The 20,413-nt window shown below is 54.9% G+C and overlaps 13 protein-coding genes across 13 annotated transcripts; 5 read left to right on the top strand and 8 right to left on the bottom strand.

Annotated features, from left to right (window-relative positions):
• Positions 1–839: 839 nt before the first annotated feature.
• MVES1_002359 (uncharacterized protein) lies at positions 840–2,041 on the top strand (the record flags this gene model as incomplete). Its single annotated transcript, XM_056207190.1, has 3 exons — positions 840–911; positions 942–1,126; positions 1,153–2,041. The coding sequence occupies 3 exons, from the start codon at positions 840–842 to the stop codon at positions 2,039–2,041; spliced, it is 1,146 nt and encodes a 381-aa protein (XP_056063165.1).
• Positions 2,042–2,601: 560 nt separating this feature from the next.
• MVES1_002358 (uncharacterized protein) lies at positions 2,602–3,201 on the bottom strand (the record flags this gene model as incomplete). The annotated part of the gene is made up of 1 exon (XM_056207189.1): positions 2,602–3,201. One exon carries the CDS (start codon positions 3,199–3,201, stop codon positions 2,602–2,604), a length of 600 nt encoding a protein of 199 aa, XP_056063164.1.
• A 115-nt stretch (positions 3,202–3,316) lies between these two features.
• MVES1_002357 (uncharacterized protein) lies at positions 3,317–4,147 on the top strand (the record flags this gene model as incomplete). Its single annotated transcript, XM_056207188.1, has 1 exon — positions 3,317–4,147. One exon carries the CDS (start codon positions 3,317–3,319, stop codon positions 4,145–4,147), a length of 831 nt encoding a protein of 276 aa, XP_056063163.1.
• A 32-nt stretch (positions 4,148–4,179) lies between these two features.
• Positions 4,180–6,228, bottom strand: MVES1_002356 (uncharacterized protein; the record flags this gene model as incomplete). Its single annotated transcript, XM_056207187.1, has 1 exon — positions 4,180–6,228. One exon carries the CDS (start codon positions 6,226–6,228, stop codon positions 4,180–4,182), a length of 2,049 nt encoding a protein of 682 aa, XP_056063162.1.
• A 1,059-nt stretch (positions 6,229–7,287) lies between these two features.
• MVES1_002355 (uncharacterized protein) lies at positions 7,288–8,787 on the bottom strand (the record flags this gene model as incomplete). Its single annotated transcript, XM_056207186.1, has 1 exon — positions 7,288–8,787. One exon carries the CDS (start codon positions 8,785–8,787, stop codon positions 7,288–7,290), a length of 1,500 nt encoding a protein of 499 aa, XP_056063161.1.
• A 914-nt stretch (positions 8,788–9,701) lies between these two features.
• MVES1_002354 (uncharacterized protein) lies at positions 9,702–10,240 on the top strand (the record flags this gene model as incomplete). Its single annotated transcript, XM_056207185.1, has 2 exons — positions 9,702–9,704; positions 9,758–10,240. 2 exons carry the CDS (start codon positions 9,702–9,704, stop codon positions 10,238–10,240), a joined length of 486 nt encoding a protein of 161 aa, XP_056063160.1.
• Positions 10,241–10,352: 112 nt separating this feature from the next.
• On the bottom strand, positions 10,353–11,043 carry hus5 (SUMO conjugating enzyme Hus5; the record flags this gene model as incomplete). Its single annotated transcript, XM_056207184.1, has 9 exons — positions 10,353–10,407; positions 10,438–10,458; positions 10,492–10,612; positions 10,642–10,665; positions 10,736–10,759; positions 10,793–10,808; positions 10,838–10,921; positions 10,950–10,992; positions 11,021–11,043. 9 exons carry the CDS (start codon positions 11,041–11,043, stop codon positions 10,353–10,355), a joined length of 411 nt encoding a protein of 136 aa, XP_056063159.1.
• Positions 11,044–11,116: 73 nt separating this feature from the next.
• On the bottom strand, positions 11,117–13,075 carry SDH1 (succinate dehydrogenase; the record flags this gene model as incomplete). Its single annotated transcript, XM_056207183.1, has 1 exon — positions 11,117–13,075. One exon carries the CDS (start codon positions 13,073–13,075, stop codon positions 11,117–11,119), a length of 1,959 nt encoding a protein of 652 aa, XP_056063158.1.
• Positions 13,076–13,720: 645 nt separating this feature from the next.
• On the bottom strand, positions 13,721–14,338 carry MVES1_002351 (uncharacterized protein; the record flags this gene model as incomplete). The annotated part of the gene is made up of 4 exons (XM_056207182.1): positions 13,721–13,744; positions 13,775–13,850; positions 13,880–14,238; positions 14,276–14,338. The coding sequence occupies 4 exons, from the start codon at positions 14,336–14,338 to the stop codon at positions 13,721–13,723; spliced, it is 522 nt and encodes a 173-aa protein (XP_056063157.1).
• An 84-nt stretch (positions 14,339–14,422) lies between these two features.
• MVES1_002350 (uncharacterized protein) lies at positions 14,423–15,548 on the bottom strand (the record flags this gene model as incomplete). The annotated part of the gene is made up of 2 exons (XM_056207181.1): positions 14,423–15,517; positions 15,543–15,548. The coding sequence occupies 2 exons, from the start codon at positions 15,546–15,548 to the stop codon at positions 14,423–14,425; spliced, it is 1,101 nt and encodes a 366-aa protein (XP_056063156.1).
• A 487-nt stretch (positions 15,549–16,035) lies between these two features.
• JHD1 ([histone H3]-dimethyl-L-lysine(36) demethylase) lies at positions 16,036–17,048 on the top strand (the record flags this gene model as incomplete). The annotated part of the gene is made up of 2 exons (XM_056207180.1): positions 16,036–16,982; positions 17,027–17,048. The coding sequence occupies 2 exons, from the start codon at positions 16,036–16,038 to the stop codon at positions 17,046–17,048; spliced, it is 969 nt and encodes a 322-aa protein (XP_056063155.1).
• A 187-nt stretch (positions 17,049–17,235) lies between these two features.
• Positions 17,236–19,659, bottom strand: MVES1_002348 (uncharacterized protein; the record flags this gene model as incomplete). Its single annotated transcript, XM_056207179.1, has 1 exon — positions 17,236–19,659. The coding sequence occupies one exon, from the start codon at positions 19,657–19,659 to the stop codon at positions 17,236–17,238; it is 2,424 nt and encodes an 807-aa protein (XP_056063154.1).
• Positions 19,660–19,738: 79 nt separating this feature from the next.
• MVES1_002347 (uncharacterized protein) lies at positions 19,739–20,349 on the top strand (the record flags this gene model as incomplete). Its single annotated transcript, XM_056207178.1, has 3 exons — positions 19,739–19,796; positions 19,825–20,123; positions 20,158–20,349. 3 exons carry the CDS (start codon positions 19,739–19,741, stop codon positions 20,347–20,349), a joined length of 549 nt encoding a protein of 182 aa, XP_056063153.1.
• Between the last annotated feature and the right edge of the window lie 64 nt (positions 20,350–20,413).

The raw sequence follows: 20,413 nt of genomic DNA, 5'->3' as shown, positions 1-20,413 counted from the left end.
CATGTTCCAAGATACCCCTGGCGCCTCTGGGAAATCGAAGCGGAAGGCGCTTGCGGAGCTGCAGCATGCTTCGACGGTACGTATGCATAGTACTTACACCAGCTCTCGTTGGTGCTTTCTACGAGGTTGCAATACGCTGTGTTCAAGATCGAGAACGGATGGACACGGCAGACGCTGTCTGAAGTGGAGAATTTGTACTACCGTAAGCAGACAAATACAACACCATCAAAGGATGGATCAATGCACGATACAGGGCTAGCAACGACGTCGCCGCTGGGACACACGACCACGGGAACAGCAGAAGCACGGGAGACTGCACAGGAGCATGAGCGATGGGTCAATGAAGAGGCCGTGGATACAACTACGTACGCTGATTTTTGGAGCAAGTTGGGCAGCGCCAAAGGAAGCCCGCCAGGTCGACCAGGCGCGCAAGATACATAGGGGGCGCCGTCGCGCCTACAGATAAAGGGCCGCCGCGTTGCGCACTTTGATACCAATTGATAACTCGTAGAGAACGACCACGTCTGCATCAGGGCCAGTGCATCTCGCGCTTGCCCTCCAGCTTCGCTCCGTGACGGGTGGAGGTTTTGCCGCATTTTTTTTGGCCAGTGCGATTTCCACCCGTCTCTGGCGAGCGATCCGTCGCACAGCGGCACCTGCCTGCATTTGAGGTACACCGTACTCCCTCTACTCTTTTGTACGCGACACTGATTTGTGCGCCGCAGCACCCGACACAAGCGGCGCCATTTGTAGCCCAAGGATGTAACTATGCACGTGACGTACAAGGCCGCGGACGCGCCGAGGCAAGCGCTTTGTCGTATGGCATGCGTGCAGCGTCGATGACGCAGCAGCGTCCGGACCATGCCGTGCATGCACTGCAGCGGCCTGAACTTATTGGAGAGCTTCCATCGGTACGTGCTCTGCACTTCGTCTAAACCCAGCACGACATGCTATCTGCATTGGTCGCGCGAAATGTGGCCCCGGCGCAAGGACAAAGCGAGCGCCTGGCCAAGATCGCGATGCCGGATGCGACGCTCGGGGAAGCTACGCGGCTAGGACATTGGCGGCGCATCGCAGTGTGTGCTGCGGAAGCGATATGCACACCGCGCCATGGTGCTGCAGTAGAGTACGTCTCTTTTACGCTAACATCAGCTCCGACCTCGACCATCTCCTTGCGTGGTGGCAGCTGCGCCTGCTTGCGCTATGGAAGCTGCGCTTCTATGTGCAAGTACGCACCGAGATTTGCGGTCTCTGGCAGGTGCTCGAGACGACTGCAGCGACAGACGGCCAGCCGCTGCTATTCACGACGCGGATTCCTTTTGCGTTGCACATTCTGCACGCTCAGGAACTGTATATGCGCGGCGAGCACCGTACGGCTATAGAACACATGGCGAAGCACCTACGTGCATGTGACGCATACATACATGAAGCCACGGATGTATCATTGTGGAAAGCACGGCGCGTGCGTCTGCAGTTGCAGCTCGCTTCAATGCTTCTTGGTATGGACGCACACGAAGCGGCGTCCTCCATTCTTGATCCGCTTGCGGACGAGTGCGTCGCAGTGGAAGACGGCGATGCATATACCATATTTCTCGCCCTGGTGCTTGTCCGCCTCTATGCCCAAATGGGCTGCACAAGGCGCGCTACAAGCTTGCTCGCCGCGGCGAAACGCATGCCCGATGCGCCGCAGCATGCGATCGAGACGCATGCATTGCTTTTCCAGCACATGTGCACTACCGAGGCGGTAGCGACGCTGCCAGATGCGACCGAGCTGATGGAGCTTCCAGAGGACCAGGCGCTGGTGAATGCAATGGCTGTCGATGCGTTTTACAAAGGCGATACTACGGCCGGCATCAGTACGCTGGACCGCTTTATGACGACGTATCCAGCGGTATTTGCGACGGCGCGTGGCCTTGTGGGAAATTTAGTGACGCTGTATACTATGAGCCCTGGCGTGAGTGATGGGCGCCAGCGCGTGATTCGGCATCTTGCAGAGCATGCAGGTGACGACCCTACAGGAATAGACAGCCGGTTGGGGTAAGTCCGAGGCTCAACGGTCTCCACCCCGCTTTTACTGTACATTGCGAATTATAAAGTCTGCACTCTGCCATGCTGTACCTATATACATTTATGGCATCATGTTTCCTCTCTGTGTTGGGCCTGGGTACGTAGCTACTTTCTGACCAAAGTTGCATACTGGCAGCGAGCATGGTTGCTTTCACACGTATCTGATGCGACAAGAATGCGGGCCCATGCGGTACTAACACGTCTGCACCTCGTCCATACCCCCTACCAAGCGCTGCGGACCGATTGGAATGCCGCTGTTGACGCAGGCATGACTAGTACCATGTTTGACATCGAGACAAATATCCGAGACGGCGATTCCCGCGCCGGACTTGACGAGGCGGGCGTGTCGGAAGTGCACCAGTTGATGGTTGCACACGGCTTGGTACGTCTGCACACGCATCTCACCCGACATTTGACGAAGCGCGACTACGGCGGCATCGCGCGCTCCTCCAGCGGCACAATATCGATCCACGCACGGGAGTGCCGCTGGACACCAAGGCGATTACGCGATTGTGATGTATATAGAGTATGTAACTACCCAAGGCGCAAGCCAAGCACGAGACCCCCAATAAATGTAGCACGCTGCTGGAAGTCGGAAGTCAAGAAGTTGATCGAATTCTGCCAGATGCGTGTGAGGGGGAAGCGGTCCATGGCGCGGTCGCCGCTTGGCGTGGCGAACTTATCGATCGACTTGTTGTACGTAGACTCGATGCTCTTCCAGTTAACATTGACAAGCTTGCGTGAAGCTAGGTACTGGAGCATCACATATGCAGCACCAAGGAAAACGGCAATCAGCTTGAAGCCTTTCTTGATAAAGATGCCGGCGCACAGTCCGCAGATCGTGCCAAACGACAACTCGTACACGTTCACGATGCTTTTCGGCTCGACTTTCGCCGGTTTCGCGCCCGGCGGTTCAACCACAACAGCATCACACTGGACCTGCGAAGGCCACAGAAGCGACCCGCCAAGCAAAGCCGTAGCGCCGGCCATGAGGCCAGCACGAGCAATAAATGCGCCACGGCCTGCAGCGGTGGGCATACGGAGTGCGATTGCGTGGCTCTTGTATGCACGCACAGGAGTACGAAGGCTCATACGTATGGCATTCGGCACGCCGCGTGCATGAGCATGCAGCATCGTGGCAGGCTTTGCAAGAAGAACCCGAGGGGCAAACATGGTGGTCGATCGGCTGCGGTGCAGTCTGTGCGGTTACGCGTGACATGCGCACGTGCATTTATTCGCTGTTGCGTTCATGGTACGTGCACGGCGCGAAGAACACGGCGCAAAAGAGTCAATTTCTTCCTCCCTGCCCCTGAAACGCAGTGCATCGCCCGACGACGGCGCACGGAAAAATCCAAGCAAAATATCTCTCTCCATGTGGCTCGCGTCGGCAGGCGAGAGCACGGACCCTGGCCAGCTTCCGCCGCCCGTCACCTGTGCCGCAGCGCGGCTCGAGGACCGTGACTCGGTGTTTATTGGTTACGTATACCCAATCACCAGTGCGAGTCCGACGGCAATTAGTGCGCGACTTGAGAACTTAAAGCATACGGTCCACCCCGCGATTCCCCCAGCAACGCTTCCCCCCCCTTTTCAGCATGCGTCTGCACAGCGGCGCGTAAGCACGCACGACATATACGCATACAGAGTTTTGCAGCTGAAACGCGGGCGTTCCGGGCTAGGTGGTCCTGATGATTTTGGAATTGAGCAAGGCACAGAAGATGACGGGGAGTCGTGGGGTGCTGAAAAGGTGATGCGTGTGATCCGCGAGTTGGGCGCGAGCGATGTGATGGTCGTAGTTAGTCGATGGTACGGCGGCGTGTTGCTGGGCCCTGTGCGTTTTGAGCACATTCAAAATGTTACTCGTGCAGCACTGCAGCATTTTTTAGCGCTGGAAAAGCTCGCACATTTGCGTGCGAAGCTCCAAGACATGGACCGCACCATTTTCACCGCACGCCATCCCGGCACGAAAATGAACAACGTACAGGAGTATCCAACATTGACGTTGGAAAATGCGCAGCGACTTTTGCTTGCGCGTACAAAGACGCTCGAGGTGCTGGAGAAGCGTGGTGCGGGAAGCGTATAGCAAAATCTATCTTCTATATGTACATTATTTGCTCACCATAAATACAATAATTGCTGTGTATCTTGGCCGTGATGCTGCATATCAGACGACAGTGTCTGTAGACCAGGCGCCATGGCAGAAGTCTGGCCATTTTTAGCAGGTATCATGGGCGTTTGAGGAAACATGGAGCAGTTCAGTACTTCGCCTAAATTCATCAGCCCATCGTCGGAGAGCGACTGATTGGGAAAAACGGAGTGGTATGGTGTGGCATTGAACGGAGCCATAGGGTTATATTCAAGGTCTGTCGCACCGCCGTTTTGCGAGACACCCACCCAGTTCATATCCAGTGGCAATGTGCACATTGTCTGGCGCGTTTGTGAAAGCATGTCCTGCTCGGCGCGAATGTTGAACAACGCTTGGTCAACAGACGAGTGCTCGGCGTCCGGAGCTGACCGCGATTCATTGCGCGTACACTGGCGTTTTGCAATGTGCAAGACATCCTCGTCTTGCGGCAGCTTTGCCTTGTCGAGGAAGGACTGGATAAAATCTACCTCGCGCTTCAGTTTCGCGTTGTGCTCTGGGTTGTCGCCATCGATCTCGCGCAGAACAAACTCGTTCATGTGTCCCCGTAAAATATGCACTTCGTCGGCAGGCGGGTTCTTGAGCAAAATGATCCCTGCGACGACCAAGGTATTGAACCACCCAAAAGAAGAGATGCTTTCGCGATAGCGTTTCGGCAGTGATTCATCGCACCGCACTTCGTGGCGAAGCGCCAGGTTGATCTTGACCGTTTGTAGGCAAACCTCGTAGGACTTGGCATACTTGCCGCCCGGCCGTGCCGATTTGCGCAGTAAAAAGGGACTGAACAGCGCAAGTACCGGCACATCAAAGTCGAACCGCAGTTGGTGGCGCTGGATCTTGACAAAGGAATAATGCCCGTCGCATCGTGTATCTTGCACTAGTCTATTGTCCACCATGTCCACTAGAAAGTAAAAAGGCAGTTCGCTTGCGACAAAACGCTCAAATTCACTGTGAATCTCGAGTGCACGCGCGTACGACAAGGGCTTGTACAGATTGTGCATTGCATATGCGAGGTCGCCCTGTAATGGTGCACTGACCATACGGATCCGGTTAATAAGCAGGAGATGGGGCGGAGGCGCATTGGTAAACAAATGCCGCATATCGGGCGGGACATTGTCCAGATTGTGGTAAATCGCCGGGGGTTTTGTGTCGCACGCGCTGTCCAAAATGATTGGTGTGCGGCCCAACTGCAGCGCAAAGCTGCGCTCCATGCTATACACAAGCGACCACATCTCGCGAGTTTGCTCTACCGCTGCATCATCAAGCCCACGCTGTGTTCCATCGCGGTGCAAGCCCAGGTCGAATGCCACGCGCACAAAGTTGACTGCGGCGATCCACATCAGGTCTGTGCGCCCACGCACGAGGTGATGGCGCGAGAGCAGGATATAGGTGAGGACAGAGTAGATATCTTCCTTTTCACCAATATTCTGCGCCGTGAAACAGGCAACTTCAGCAGAGTTGCACAGTTGTTTGATACTTTCGAATTCGTCGTACGCTGCGTCCTGTGAAAGGCCCGGAACGAGGTCTAGTTGCGAGATTGTCACGTACATGGTGCCGATCGCACAGGTTGCGGCAAGCAGACCGAACTGTGTCAGATTATCCTTTGTGACAACCCCGCCGTTTTCGTAAAACTTGTCGTACGCATCAAATATAGGCTTATTTGGAATCACGTAGCGGTACGTATTGAGTGTATCGACAAACACGTCAAGCATGCGTTTGGTAATATCCTTGCTATACATGGATGACATCAAACTTTTCTGCATCGCTGGCGAGATTAGATTCGTGCTGCCGGCAATGATGCTGGTGATGGTTTCTTCTGACATGTTGCCTGGCATCAAATCCGCCACATCTTTCACCCTCCCGTATCGATTTGGTTTCATGCTCCGGAATGGAGAATCCAGTCTGGAATAGTTCTCTTCACTTTGATCGCTCACATTGCCTTCCTCTTCCTCGCTCTTATTCCCGGCAAAAAATCCGTTTTTTGCGTGAGGTGATGCGCGATCCTTTGAGGGGTACTGCATAGCGTGGTGCATGAATTCTTCAAGCCGAGCAGCAAGGCTCGTCAGTTTTTGGTTTACTGATTGCTCGAAATGTATGAGCCGCTGCTCAAGGTCCATGGGTGCTTCGGGTTTCTGAAAGGAGTGGCATTTCTCAGGAACGCCCCTTGCAATGCACTGCGTGAGAGTTGCAAATTGTAACGTACATGCTGGCATGGAATTTGACGATTGCACCTTTGCTTTCGGCGGTAGCATTCTGTGCCTGTTGTGAGTGGGCGTTTGTGTACGAACATGCAAAATGGATGCGGTTGCGGCGGAGCGGAATTTTTGCGTTATCATTCATGTCCATTGCTGAACTCGGTTCCGCTTCCATAGCTACAACAATAAAATGGTAGCTATTAAGCTACTGTAAGGTGCTCGCAAATGCGCAATTGTGCCACACCCGTCGTCACGAAAGCACAGCGCGGCTCGCAGCAGTGCAACTCGCTTGAGGCTCGGGCCTCATTACGCCATCCACGTGATCAAAAGAAAGTGATCGGCCGCCACTGTGCGTTTGCCGAGTGCGACCATGTCCAAGTGCGTATGCAATACAGTGCGCTAATCAACAGGCACCACCCTGATTTACTTCTTTGCCGCAAGCAATCAGGTATTGGTATTGGAAGGCTGTGCGAGAAATGCGACGGAAAATGGTACGTAATTCCCTTCTGACACCAGTCCTATTTGTGACTCGTATGTGCGGCCTGCGACGATTGTGCGCATCTGCGATGAGTGCAACTTTGGCACATATGGCGGGCGCTGTGTAGTGTGTGGCGGATACGGTGTTTCGGTACGTGGCACTTGCGACTGACGCGCAGGATGCATATTACTGTGCGGAATGCACACGATTAGAAAAGGACCGAGATGGGTGCCCGAAAGTGGCAAACCTGGGATCATCACGCATGGAATCCATGTTCCAACGAAGGCAACAGCAGCTCGCATTCCAAAAAGGCTAACACGATACCCCTTGTCTGCGGACAAAATACCTTACTTGTAAAATGACCCGTAGCATGAATGCTACGTATTGCATGGGTATATATACTAGGTCTACAACCAGTTCATCAGTGCTGCGCGCGCCCTGTCCAAAATTGAGAACTCAAAAAGGTCTCTGCGCTGTATTTTTTTTGGGTCGTGCTCGAGATCGGGCGATGCTGGGTCCGTATTCTTGTGCTTTGAAAGTTCGGCCGTGGGGACAACGGAAGTGTGCTGCAAAGCGGGCCAGTGTGCATCGTCGGAAGACTGCGATGAAGACATCTTCGTACTCTCGTGATCATTCCTAAGCTCGCTGCTACCCTCTTCTCCGCGGTGCATAAAACCTCCCCGGAGCTGTTGACTCTCGTGCTCGAGCACCTGCTTAAATTCAGCTGGCGTGTGAATCAATTCCACATCGTCAAAACGAGTAAAGGGGCGGGGTGTGGGGAGCGCAAACGACCCGTAGCGGTACCCCTTGAGCCACGGGTGCGCCAGCGCCTCTGCCGCACTCAGTCGCTTGCTCGGATCCCACTGCATAATTTTGGACAGGAGATCGACCGCTTGTGCTGGTGCGTCGGGCAGCAATTGCGACCATGGCACTGCTTCGCGCTCGGGAAGTGACTCCACATGTTTCTTAGCGCGCAACGATCCGATCTGGTTCAAGACATGCTCGCTTGGCGATCCAAGCACATTGTTGATCAGTGCGAGCTGATCAATGTAGTCCTTCCCCGGGAACAGCGGCTTTCCACTCAGCAGCTCGGCCAAAATGCAGCCAGCACTCCACATGTCCATCGCCGGGCCGTAACCTCCGGTGAAGCAGAGCATTACTTCCGGTGCGCGGTACCACCGTGTGGCAACATAGTCGGTCAACGGGCCGCCCGGGAACTGGAGTGGCCCGTCCAGTGCAAGCGCAGGGACCTCTCCCTGCTCAAAACTGCGCTCCCATAAGGGCGTACGTGCCGTGGATTGACGTGAGGGTGCACCGGGCGGGGACGGAGGGCGACTCTGAATAAAATCGAGTGTGCGCGGCGAAGGCAAAACATAATCTTCGTGATTCGAATCCGTCGCGATGTTCGACGGGTCTGGCGTGCCCCGATAAGAGTCCGGCGTCCTAGCGCGCAAAGATGCTGGAAGTGCGGAGCACGCAAATGCACGCGCCATACCAAAGTCGCACACGCACAAAGAGCAATCGGCATTTACCAGTAGGTTGCCCGGCTTCAGGTCCCTGTGTAAGATACGCGCGCCATGCATATAGAAAAGCGCACGAAGCAACTGTGCGGCAAAATATTTTACATGGGCCTCGGTGAGCATTTGACTCGAGTGCACAATCTGCGACAAGTCGGCTTCGCTCGCCTTGAGAATCAGGTAAATCTCGGAAAACTCGATGAATGTCGTGTCAAAGTCCAGGAGTCGCACGACATTGATGCAGTCCATGAGATGGTGCAGTGTGGCTACCTCACGCAGCGCTCGGCGTGTCAGCATTTCGCGTCCAAACACATTGGAGACTTTCTTGATCGCGACATGGGTGTCGGTCAGCGTATCGTATGCAAGCGCAACGCAGCCGTATGCACCCATCCCGAGGTTTCGCACAAATGTGTACCGATTGCATACATGGAAGTGGACGCGAAGGCACATGAAAGTGTGAAACCCCTGCTTCGCCAAGTTGTGCGGCGCAAGTGGGTGGTCTTCCGGGGAGTAGCGCGATTGCGCAAAAGTTGAGCTATCGGGTCTGTGCGAGCGTGAGCGCGTACGTGTTCTTGACCGTGTCGCACGGCGATGGAGCAGCAATCCTCGGTCCGTTGACTCTTCCTGCGTCTCGCATCGTTCCGGTTCAGGCGGTGATGCGGGCTCCGCTTTAAAAAAGTTCGTTAGATTGCTTGCACGAAGCAGCATGGCTGGCAGTATAGTAGTCAGCGCAGCGCCCTACAACGCTACGCAGTAATGATCAGGTAGGAAAGGGGGGCAAATTTCAGGAACGGAAAAACTTTGCAAACAGCGAGTGTTGTATGCAGTACGCGCCGGCGTCTTGTCAATTTTTGCCGCCACCGACGCCATTAAAGTTTAGTCAAAATTTTAGGGGCCTTACACAAAATATTCGCTTCCAGACCATGCGCGGCCGGGTACCTCGCTTAGGGTACGATAGCTCCGAATTGGCAGTGACAGTATAATAGGATGTATATTTGATGACACAACGCATGCACTCAGCTCCATGGCAGGCATGGATGGCGTTCGAGCGCTCTGCAGCGTGTCGTATAGTGACTTGCATGTTGTCGTACCACGACCTCCCCTCTATATGCATTTGCAATAGAACATCGTCAAGCGTATTTTACAAAGAATGTACCACCACACTTGCGGCATACACCGCGGCACGCCGCTCCCGACGTGTTCCGCCGGCGCGTGGTGCCGGCGAGCTGTGCGTCACGTGAGTTACACCCCGAGCGGGCGCGTTGGCTGTACACCGCACTCTATTCGAGCAACACAACACGACCATGGTACGTTCAATTTTATCCCTCCATTCCGTACTGACACGTTTCTTTGCATACAGGACCGCATTAAGGAAAAGTTGAACTCGCTTCGTACGGAGGCTGATGCGGCGCTGGAGCGCGCCGAGGCTGCCGAACAGCGTAACAAAGAACTCGAGCAGGACAACCTGAGCAAGGAGCAAGAGATATCGAGTCTACAGCACAAACTATCCGTACTTGAGGATGACCTTGAGAATGCAGAGAGCAAGCTGAGTGAGGCCAAAGTAGGCAAGGAGGAGGGCGAGGGCCACAAATCCAATGTCGATATCTTGCAGCGCCGCATCGACATGCTGGAAGAGCAGCTCGACGTCTCGGAAAAGAACCTCAAAGACGTCACGGAACAGCTCCGCCAGACGGATGTGCGTGCTGAGCAGATCGAGCGCCAGATCCAGGGCGCCGAGCAAGAGCGCGACCAATGGGAGCAGAAATACGAGGAGGCACAGGAGAAGTATGCAGCGTCCAGGCGCGAGCTCGACGAAGTTGTGCAGCAGATGGAGAGTCTCTGATCGCATGCTCCAGACCCTTTCCCCGCCTTCTATTAGGTTTATTACTAGCTTGATCTCGAGCGAATTCGTACACTTCATACTACCCTGTATACTTCCGAACCCCACGGGAATTTTATGCAAGCTGCCCTTGCGCCTGCATTTCGCGTGCAATTTGGCGCACTTTGCGTCTGTCGTTAGACCGAATGGTTAAAACGTACTCGTAAGCCGCCTTGTCCTGGCTATATGTCAGTCGCGCCGCGTCCCATACGTACCGGAAGAGATGGAATGCGTCCGCTTGTGCTGGATCGCCCGGATTGGGGTCGTTGAGCAAATCTTGTATCCCAAGCAGAATTTGTTTGATCGTAATCGCGGGTTTCCAGCTCTTTTCTTCGTCTAATGTCAGCATGGTAATCCAAACATACCAAGGATCGAAAGACACACCGTGCCTGATGGAAACACATTGGGGTGGAACAGGGGTGGAGTGAATTTGCCTAGGGTAAGCGTGCAAGCACGTACATTTTGGGGGTTTCGAAGGGTACTCTTCGGGAAAATACATTTTCAGCTTGTACGTACCGCTCTCCCACGGTGTCTTGTTGTGAGTACTGCACCAGTACGTACATTTTGTTTACCGGGGATACCGACTTCCCATACGAGCAAGTTGAGCGAGCCGTCTGCCTCTTTCTCTGGGCGAGCGTAAAATCCCTTTATATTAGCGTCGCAAAACACATACAAAAGGATGATCTTTGCGCCATTGCTTCCGTTCCTCTTGCAGCCTGGCATCAGCACATCATCGCAACTTACCGCGTGCGGCAAATGCCCGACATTGCCAACAATGCACCAACAGGCGCGCTTCTCCACGCAAGGGTCACGTGCATGATTGAGCTACAACGCTATGGCTTAATAGCTGCGCTTGAATGGCGGCACCGTTTTGCACTCATTCTCATCGAGCGTCTTCATAATTACGGCGCGGTACTTGAGCTTGACCTCGCCCGAGTTTTCATCAAACCAAGAGAGGGTGTGCTTCATCCAGTCCTTGTCATCGCGCTCCGTAAAGTCTTCACGAGCGTGCGCGCCGCGCGACTCTTTGCGGGCCTCGGCAGAGTGGAGAGTTTGGGACGCACTGCTGAGCAAGTTACGCAGTTCGAGCGTCTCGGTCAAGTCCGTGTTCCAGATCATGCCGCGGTCGCGCACAGAGACGTTGGGGAACTGTGAGACAACCTTGTCAATCTTCTTGCAGCCCTCTTCAAGCGTTTCTTGCGTGCGGAATACGGCAGCATCCGACTGCATCACACGCTGCATGTCGAGACGAATGGCGGCAGTAGATCGTGGCCCGTCGGCAGTGCGCACAGCGTCCAGGTCGTTGATCGCCTGCTGTCCGCCGTCGCCTTGGAGCTTCTTGTGCGGCTTGCCAGGCACCGTGTTCTCACAGATATGGTTTGCACACGCGCGGCCAAACACCACAATGTCCAGGAGCGAGTTGGCACCGAGACGGTTCGCACCGTGCACCGAGACACACGCAGTCTCGCCCGCGGCATAAAGACCAGGCACGACCTTGTCGTTGCCGTTTTCATCGATCGTAACCACCTCACCCGTGTAGCGAGTGGGAATGCCACCCATGGTGTAATGTACAGTCGGGAGTACGGGAATCGGTTCTTTTGTCACATCCACGCCGGCGAAAATGCTGGCAGTCTCCGAGATACCTGGAAGACGCTCCTGGAGCACGGCAGCGGGAAGATGCGAGAGCTGCAGGTAGATATGATCGTGCTCGGGGCCCACACCACGCCCGTCGCGAATCTCCATGGTCATGGAGCGCGAGACAACGTCACGCGAAGCCAAATCCTTGGCAGTGGGGGCGTAACGCTCCATGAAACGCTCACCCTCGGAGTTCAAAAGGTAGCCACCCTCACCACGCGAACCTTCGGTTATGAGACAGCCAGCGCCGTAGATGCCGGTGGGGTGAAATTGGACAAACTCAAGGTCCTGCAGAGGGAGGCCAGCACGCGTGACCATCGCAAGACCATCACCCGTGCAAGTGTGGGCGCTCGTAGCACTAAAGTAGCATTTGCCGTACCCGCCCGTAGCAAGCACGGTTTGGTGTGCACGGAAACGGTGGATCGTACCGTCCTCGAGGCTGAGTGCCATGACACCGACACACTCGCCGTCCTCCATAATTAAATCGAGCGCAAAGAACTCGATAAAGTAGCTCGTGTTGTGACGAAGCGACTGGCCGTAAAGAGTGTGAAGCATTGCGTGGCCCGTACGGTCTGCAGCGGCGGCGCAGCGGTACGCCTGACCACCCTTACCGTAGTCTAGCGACTGGCCACCAAAAGCACGTTGGTAGATCTTGCCTTCGGGCGTGCGCGAGAAGGGAAGGCCGTAGTGCTCCAACTCGAGCACAGTGTGCGGCGCTTCGCGGCACATGTAGTGAATAGCATCCTGGTCACCGAGCCAGTCCGAGCCCTTGACCGTGTCATACATGTGCCAGCGCCAGTCGTCCACTGTCATATTCCCAAGTGCGGCATTAATACCACCCTGGGCAGCGACAGTGTGCGACCGCGTGGGAAAGAGTTTCGAAATACAGGCGGTGTTAAGACCACCCTCGGCAAGACCGAACGCGGCACGGAGACCCGCGCCGCCAGCACCCACCACAATCGCATCGTACTCGTGCTCAATCACGGGGTAGCCAAGCGAGAGATCCGGCACACCGCCGCTTGACTGGGCTTGTTTGGCGCGCAGTGGCTGCGTGGACACGACCTTGTTGACACGCGCACAGCTGTGAAAGCGCGCACGCACAGTCGAAGGCGTCACTAACGTACGGCGGGAAACATTGCGTAGTAGCGCACTGCCTACAGTCATCGTGAAGAGCTCGCAGGAAAAGAGTGGGCTCCAGCGGAGAGTACGAGACACCGGCGCGAATTTCTGTCCGAATTGTGCCGACCAATCAGACGCGCGCGATTGTGGATCCGGAGCTGCTGCTGGGCCAACGTGCCAAATCGCGACGGTCTGGCGCGGGAAAAAAAAATAGGCAAAAGATTGTGCGTAGGCGGAGTGTGAGCGCACGACTACATGCTATAAGGTACAGCGCGCGCTTGCGTACATGCGTCTATTCCGCTCACCGTAGCGCGCCGCGCCGCGTGTCATGCTAGGCGACCCGGCCGCCCCCGAATATGTCGGCCGAACCAGGAGCGCGATGTACAAACGTGTGGAGCGCGCGGTCGGGCGAGGGTGCGCGGCGAGGCGCTCGAGGCGCGACAAGGCGCGACAAGGCGCACGGAGGCACGATAAGCGGAGACAGTCTGGTAGCGCGGCCCACCTGTAGTAGAGCCCAACGACGCCAGTGTGTAATGCACAATGTTTCGTGCTTCTTCGCGTGAACCGCAGCGTCAAGCGGCGCTACTTCTATGGTTCTGCACGTCCCAAATGCCGTTATGGGCAAGCAATCTATAGAAGCCTTACTTGCACGCGGACTTGCTGCGTGCTGCATGAATTCGTCCGCCCGCCTTAGTTCCAAGCGGACATTAAGTCCTGTATGTCAGCACGATGCACGGCACATACCTGCTGCACATTCACCATAGCCTGCTTGAACGTCTCGATCTCTTTCCAGCAGTCCAGCGTTCGTGCCGGTTTATTGCTGCGGTCAGTTTACTACGCGCGACGCACGTGTAGCATTGCACGACATCATCCCTCGCTGACTTCAGCGAAGGGAAGCTATCGATATCGCGTGTAGCGCACTTGTCAATCTTGGCCTTGACGCGGTCGAGCTCCTTCTTAAGCAGTTCGCTGCTCTGGCCTTTGTCCTTGCCGAACCAGGGCTTGCCTTGCTTTTCAATGTTCTCCTTTTCAAGGGCAAGTTCGATCTGCTTCTGCATATCCTGCTCCTGTTTGCGCAGCTTCGACAGCTCATCGTGGATCTTGTCCTGAATCGATTTGTCCAAGATACCCTGGCGCGACACATCCGGGCTCGCCGCAGACGTATCCGGCTTGACTTGCTTCATTTTTTCCGACAGCGTCTGCGCGATCTGCGTGTTAGGTTTGCTACTTATGCACACTACAAACCGCAAACTTGTCGACGGATGCTCCGTCTTTTTCAGTGTCGGGCTTCGACGTAGCTGCACCCATAATGCGACCTGCGAGGGAGCAACAATTCCGCGCCGTCCCCGCGAATGGGTACTATGCACGTGACATGTTACGATGGTCTGTTCGCTACCGTGTCTGGGGCGCCTTGCCTTTCCTGCCGTGGCTTTTCGCTACGCCGGATGCAATCGCCGCATTCCTATTACGCCGCTGAGTGTCAGGCGTGCTCCCAGGCGGTATGCGCCGCATAAGCTCTTGTAAATCAGGGATTTCGCTCAACGTTTCAGAGGTGACCGGTGCGAGCATCGGTATACGCGCTTGTTCGGGGATAAAGTCGTATGGCTGTGCGGTCACAGCGCCCCAGTTTTGCGCGGGGTATGTAGCAGGTCTTGGTGCATTCATGAGGTAATGCGCTCTGAATCCATCGTCTTCGGGATCGTGTACGAGAGCGGACCCGTCGTCTGCCGTGGTTTGCAGTGCGGATTCCTCCGCACGCTCCGCACCACGCTCTACAGCACGTGGCTTTGCGACTGGCTTGGTGGATGTAGCAGTAACCTTGTGTGTCTTCATATCGAGATGCAACACGCGGTTTCTTGGCTGGATGGGTGCGGACGACATTGCTGCGGGATCAGCCAGGGTGGGGAACGCAAATGGAGACGCAGTGTCGGTATCTTGAAACTCCATTAATTTAGAGCGTCGTATTGCTTCGTGCTGCTGCTGCTCCATGGTGAGCTTGTCGCGTAGGTCGATCATTTCTGTGAGCACCTGTGCCTTTGCTTTAGGCGGCACAATTGGGCTTTCACCGCAGGATGGGCATGCCGAATACGGTGATACTGGCGGCGGCGCAAGTTGCGAGCACAAAATCATGCCGCATGCAATACATAGGGGCACAAACGGCGCAAGTTTGTGAACGCGCGCTTCACATAGACACACACGCTTTGTTTTAGGCGCATGGATGGCAGCGACAGGTGCGTCGGGCTCCATGGAAAGCATTGCAAATGCGGTGTCAAGTGACCGCATTTCTTTTGTCGGCACAAGCGCGCGTGGTTGTCCCTCTTCGCACGCGGCGAGCGCCGCACCTACATTTTGCGGACTGATGCGCACAGGTTTGCCCTCACGTCGGCGCAAAGACTGTGCAGAATCTCCCTCCTTCTGTTGCGGAAATTGCACAGCAACACACCGCTCTATCAGTGACTTGGCCTCGGCACTTGTTCCGACGAGGTCCTGGGGTCAGATGATTTCCACGTACCTGCATATAAAGTCGCAGCGCCTGTGGTGTTGTGTGTGTCTTCAAGTACGATATAACCTGCGTTTTTATTGTCGCTTGATCTATGTATAAGCATCTCGATCCACGTACCAAGTCCAAGCAATGCACCCAGCTCTTCTTCTAGCGCCGTTTGACTCATTGTCGTGCGCAAAGCCGCGATGTGGAGGTCCTCCCTCCACCGGCCTTCCTGCAGCGTTCGCCTTTGGATGCGCACGATTTGGCACGGTGCATGGAGGCAGCAACGCTTGCAAATGCATGGGAGGAGACATGTCCCGCATGTGATCCAAAGGTTGAGTTAGATCGTACCGTTTGGGTTGCATGCTCGCATTGTGCAACATGGTATCATACTGAATGTATTCAGCTCGTGGATGTGCGCAATCACGAGACGTGGTACTGTAGTACATGCCTTGCAGATGCATCGCTGCACTTGACACCAAAACTGCGTGCCCCACCACGCCGCTCAAAGCGTGCGCATATGGCGATGGACTACGCGGCCATCGAGGATGGAAGATCTGCCAACCCAATTGCGCGCTTCATGGCCTGCATGGACCGCAGTGCTCACCTGCCCAGTATTGCACGGATCGTCAAGCCAGATACATGGACGCAAGCATGGATGGCCAACGAAGCAGACGCACTTTCTACCCCCACAATCGTACCTGCCGCAAAGCAAGGACGAGACTCGATTCCTGGCATGCGCATTCTTGCGCGTGACACTAGTATCCGAAAAATTGCCGAGCTTGTTGGCCCTGAAACAAACGTAGAAGTGATTGATGTACGCACACAGATGTCATCTTCTGCGTGGACACTAGACGAGTGGGCCTCGTATTTTGAGACGCCTCCTGCACATCGCGAGAAACTACTGAACGTGATCAGTTTGGAAGTCACAGGGACACCGCTTGGCCGCATGATTGAGCCGCCGGAGATGGTGCGCGAGAGCGACTGGATTGAGCGTGACTGGCCGCTCGATAAACGACCAGCATGTACGGATGCAAGCAAGTGGCCCAAAGTGCAGCGATATGTGCTGATGGGCGTCCAAGGCGCATTCACCGACTTCCACATTGATTTTGCTGCAAGTTACGTATACTACCACGTTGTATGGGGCGAAAAGGTTTTTTTGTTTGCACCTCCTACGCCAGCGAACCTGAAAGCGTACAAGGCATGGACATTGTCCACACGACAAGAAGCCGAATGGCTCGGCGATACACTCCAGCAGCTCAGTCGTGTGCAGATCAAGACAGGGGAGACTATGCTGATTCCAGCTGGCTGGATCCATGCCGTATACACGCCCCGCGATTCACTCGTCATTGGCGGAAATTTTTTAGCGGATTACCACGTTGCAATGCACTGGCGTATCGAGGCTATGGAGATTGCTACGCGTGTTCCCCGCAAGTTTCGTTTTCCCCACCTGATACGGCTTGCATGGTACGTCGCACATGGCTGGGAACGACGCCTTGCATCCAAAACAGCGTATTCACCACGGATCCTTGATGGTGTGCATCAATTGTGCGCACGGCTCCAAACGGAGGTGGAAGCATCGCGGGGGGATAAGACAAGCGATGCGAAAGCGCGCAAGGCGCACGATGCAGTACCATGGGAAACAGTGCGCGACCCAGCGGCGCTGCTTAAAACCATAGAAGCGCTACTTGCAAAGAGGAGCAAGCGAAGTATAGAGTAGCTATGAACTATTGGCTTCCGTGGCGTCTGCGTCGTGTGCGGTCATGAATGTCGCATCAGGATCGACACGGGGCGAGCTTGACTCGGAGGAGTACACCGTAGAAGTGTCCTGGAAGGATTCAACGACCATGAGCTCGGATGCGTGCGCTGCGTTGGACTCCTGATGGGGCTGTACGGTGTCCTCGGATGGGGAGGAATCAGACGCTGCGTCGGCTTGTGTGGAAATGATATCAGCGGCGCTAACTTCAGCATTAGCTTCGATGTCTGCGTCGGCATTTGCTTTACCATCCTCTTCACCTGCTTCCTCGGCCTCTGCGGCATCGTCCCCATCGGCATTCTCATCCGCATCATTCGCCTTTTGGTCCTTGCCCTTGCTCTTTTCTATTGGGTTCGTCTCCTGCTCTGCATGTTCCTTCGCTGCTCTTTCCTCCGCCCGCGCCTTGGCGGCCATTTCTTCCTTCTCCTCTTCCTCACGCGCCAACTGATCCCGCGCAGCCCTCTCCGTCGCCTCGTCCGGCTCTTCTAAAACTTGCGCTTTATATACCTGGCCACGCTCCTCACACTGCATAGCATCCAACAGTCCCCCAATATTATCAATACCATGCATTGACGCAAACAAAGGCAGTTTTCGTGGTGTCGCAGTGCGCAATGCCCGCCATGCAAGGCGCTGCTTTTTAGCGTCGCTCTTGACAAGTGCGTCTGCTTGTGCTTCTCCATCCAAAGCAGCGTGCGCCTGTTTCGCTTTCTGCTCCTCGATAAGCATTGCGCGATGCAACGAGATGATCGACGGGCCTTGTGCAGGGAACTCCAGCGCTTCGAGGCCGTCGAGCGCCCGTGTTTGGGTTTCACCTTCTTCTGTCGTTACCTGAACCTCGCTCGGTTGTTTCGCTTGGAATCCTTCGCTCCACAATAGCCCGAGTGCTGGCGTGCCAAGCAAATAGGGATACTGCGCGACATTGATCGAATTGCCCGCAGCTTGCGCCCATGCATCCAATGTTTCCACAGAAAATGGCTCTTTTTCAAGTGGTGGTGCGCCCGCGCCTTTCCACTGAATCCAAGCGCCTTCACGCCTTAGCATTCCAAGTATTGTCTCGAGAAACCGCTTTCCATCGCGACCAGAGTCGCGCAGTTGCGTCTGCACCTGCCGCCATACGGTACGTACCCAATGCTCGTCATCCCCGCGCAGCACAAATGGAAACTTGAACAGTTTGTTGGTAAATTCCTCGTTGCGCTCCCGGCACGCTTCCGTGAAGCCAAGCAAAAACTGGAATAGTATCATGAACTGGACGAGAATGTGCCGTCGAAACGTGCCGTCGTTTAGCTCGTAAGTGAGCAAAGGGCGGCCGGTGAGCAGCTTGGGATAAAACGCGTCGGATATTTCTTGGGCTGCAGAGTGTGTGCGTTTTGACGCACGCGTACTCTTTAGCTCGTTGCGTGAATGCATTCCCAGCACGGACAAGACGGCTTGTGCGCTTGCTTGGAACGTCTGCATCGGTGTCGTGCTATCGGACGCTGGCAGAAGATGCATCACACATGCTGCAGAATGGCAAAGCGTTGTATCCTGCTCTTCGCTGAACAGGAGAGATGGATGAGAAAAGTAGTACTGCAGGCTCCAAAACAAGCGGTAAAAGTGCGGGCTCGCAAGCAGTGCTTCAGGCGACTGGGCGTCGTTGTGCGTCTGCTTTAAACGCTGTTCTTTCTCGTTAGAATCCTCTTTGTGGGTGTCCTCTTGCGTCTCTTCCTCCATTGCGACGTCCTTCTCTTCTTCCTCGTCCCACACAGTCACATTATCAATGTCGAAATCGCCCTTCAAGTTGACGCCACTGCGCTCATTGATGGGAAATGTGTTGGAAAGCAGCGTGCGAATACGCCCGGAAAATGCCGCGTGCGGCTTATACTGCTTCGACAAGCGTCGCAGGAGCTCATTGCACATGCGCAGCAAAACGAGGCCTTTTCCAGAAGAAGGCATTATATTTTCCGTAAGCTGCGCAACGCGCGACTCTGCGTACGAAAAAAGGTCAATACTAGTGGCGATCGGTGCTTCACTTAGGGTATCTTCCAACACTGTAAGCGGCAGTGTTGCCTCGGCCAAACCAGATCGCTGCATCGCAAGTGCAATGTCCAAGCGCACAAACATATCGGCGCTGTTCTCTATATTCCCTTGTTGCACAAACTCGTGCACTTTGGCGTATACAAGCGTCTGTGCCACCTCATCCCACACAGACGAGGAGGATTCTGCGCGCGGCAGCGCTTCAAACGCCTGCACCAGCGGCGCTGTTTCTTTATCAAGCAGCGCTAGCGAAGAGGACAATGGAGCCTCGCCTTGCGCGCTCATTGTTTCTTTATACATGACATAAATAGCTGGCAAATGCGCATCGACCAAGTCGGAGAACTGTGCGATTGTCTCGCTGCGCGCACCGACCATGGCGGAAACAACGAACCAAGGCGCACTTTTTTATCACGTGCACCAAGTTGCGTGCGGCGTTGCGTTTTGACGGTCGACGATGAGCGCGATGGAGCGACGTGATCGCGATCGCGATGCCGACATGGATATTGAGGATGGTATGTCGCGTCTAAATATTAATGCTAGAAATGAATGTGCGGCGTCGTGGTCGTGGATTTGGGTCGAGCGTGTCGGAAGATGCCGACAGGGTGAAGGTGGGCGATTTTGAGCGGCTTGTGCCGGACGCGGAATCTGGCGACGTGGACGAGCATGCAGCGCGATGTACGTATACAACAAGACTAATGATAGCTGTAGAGGGCTGGGTCATTATTGTGACAAATATTCACGAAGAGGCTGCCGAGGACGACGTGATGGATGTGTTCCTTGATTTTGGCAAGGTCAAGGATTTGGCGTTGAATTTAGACCGCCGGACGGGATATGTCAAGGTACGTGTAGCAGCACACTATGTTCTGACATTAGGGGTATGCTTTGATTCAATACGAAATGCAGTCGGAAGCGCGCGACGCCATCGACGCTTGCAAGCAAGGGCTTACACTGCTCGAGCAGGGGCTCAATGCGGACTTTGCATTTGTGCAGCCACCAAAACGTGCGCCCCAAGAAGCACGACGTCGTGCTAGACGCGAGCGGAGCCGCAGCCCAATGCGCCCGTAATTGTATATGTACTATGAATAATTATGTTACAAAGGATGGGATCCCACCAAGTGTCCGTCAGTGC

Source organism: Malassezia vespertilionis, chromosome 4 (genome assembly GCF_029542925.1).
Source record: "Malassezia vespertilionis chromosome 4, complete sequence".
Classification (NCBI taxonomy): Eukaryota; Fungi; Basidiomycota; class Malasseziomycetes; order Malasseziales; family Malasseziaceae; genus Malassezia; species Malassezia vespertilionis.
The sequence above is the reverse complement of the archived record's forward strand: the minus strand, read 5'-3'. Positions and strand labels throughout refer to the sequence as shown.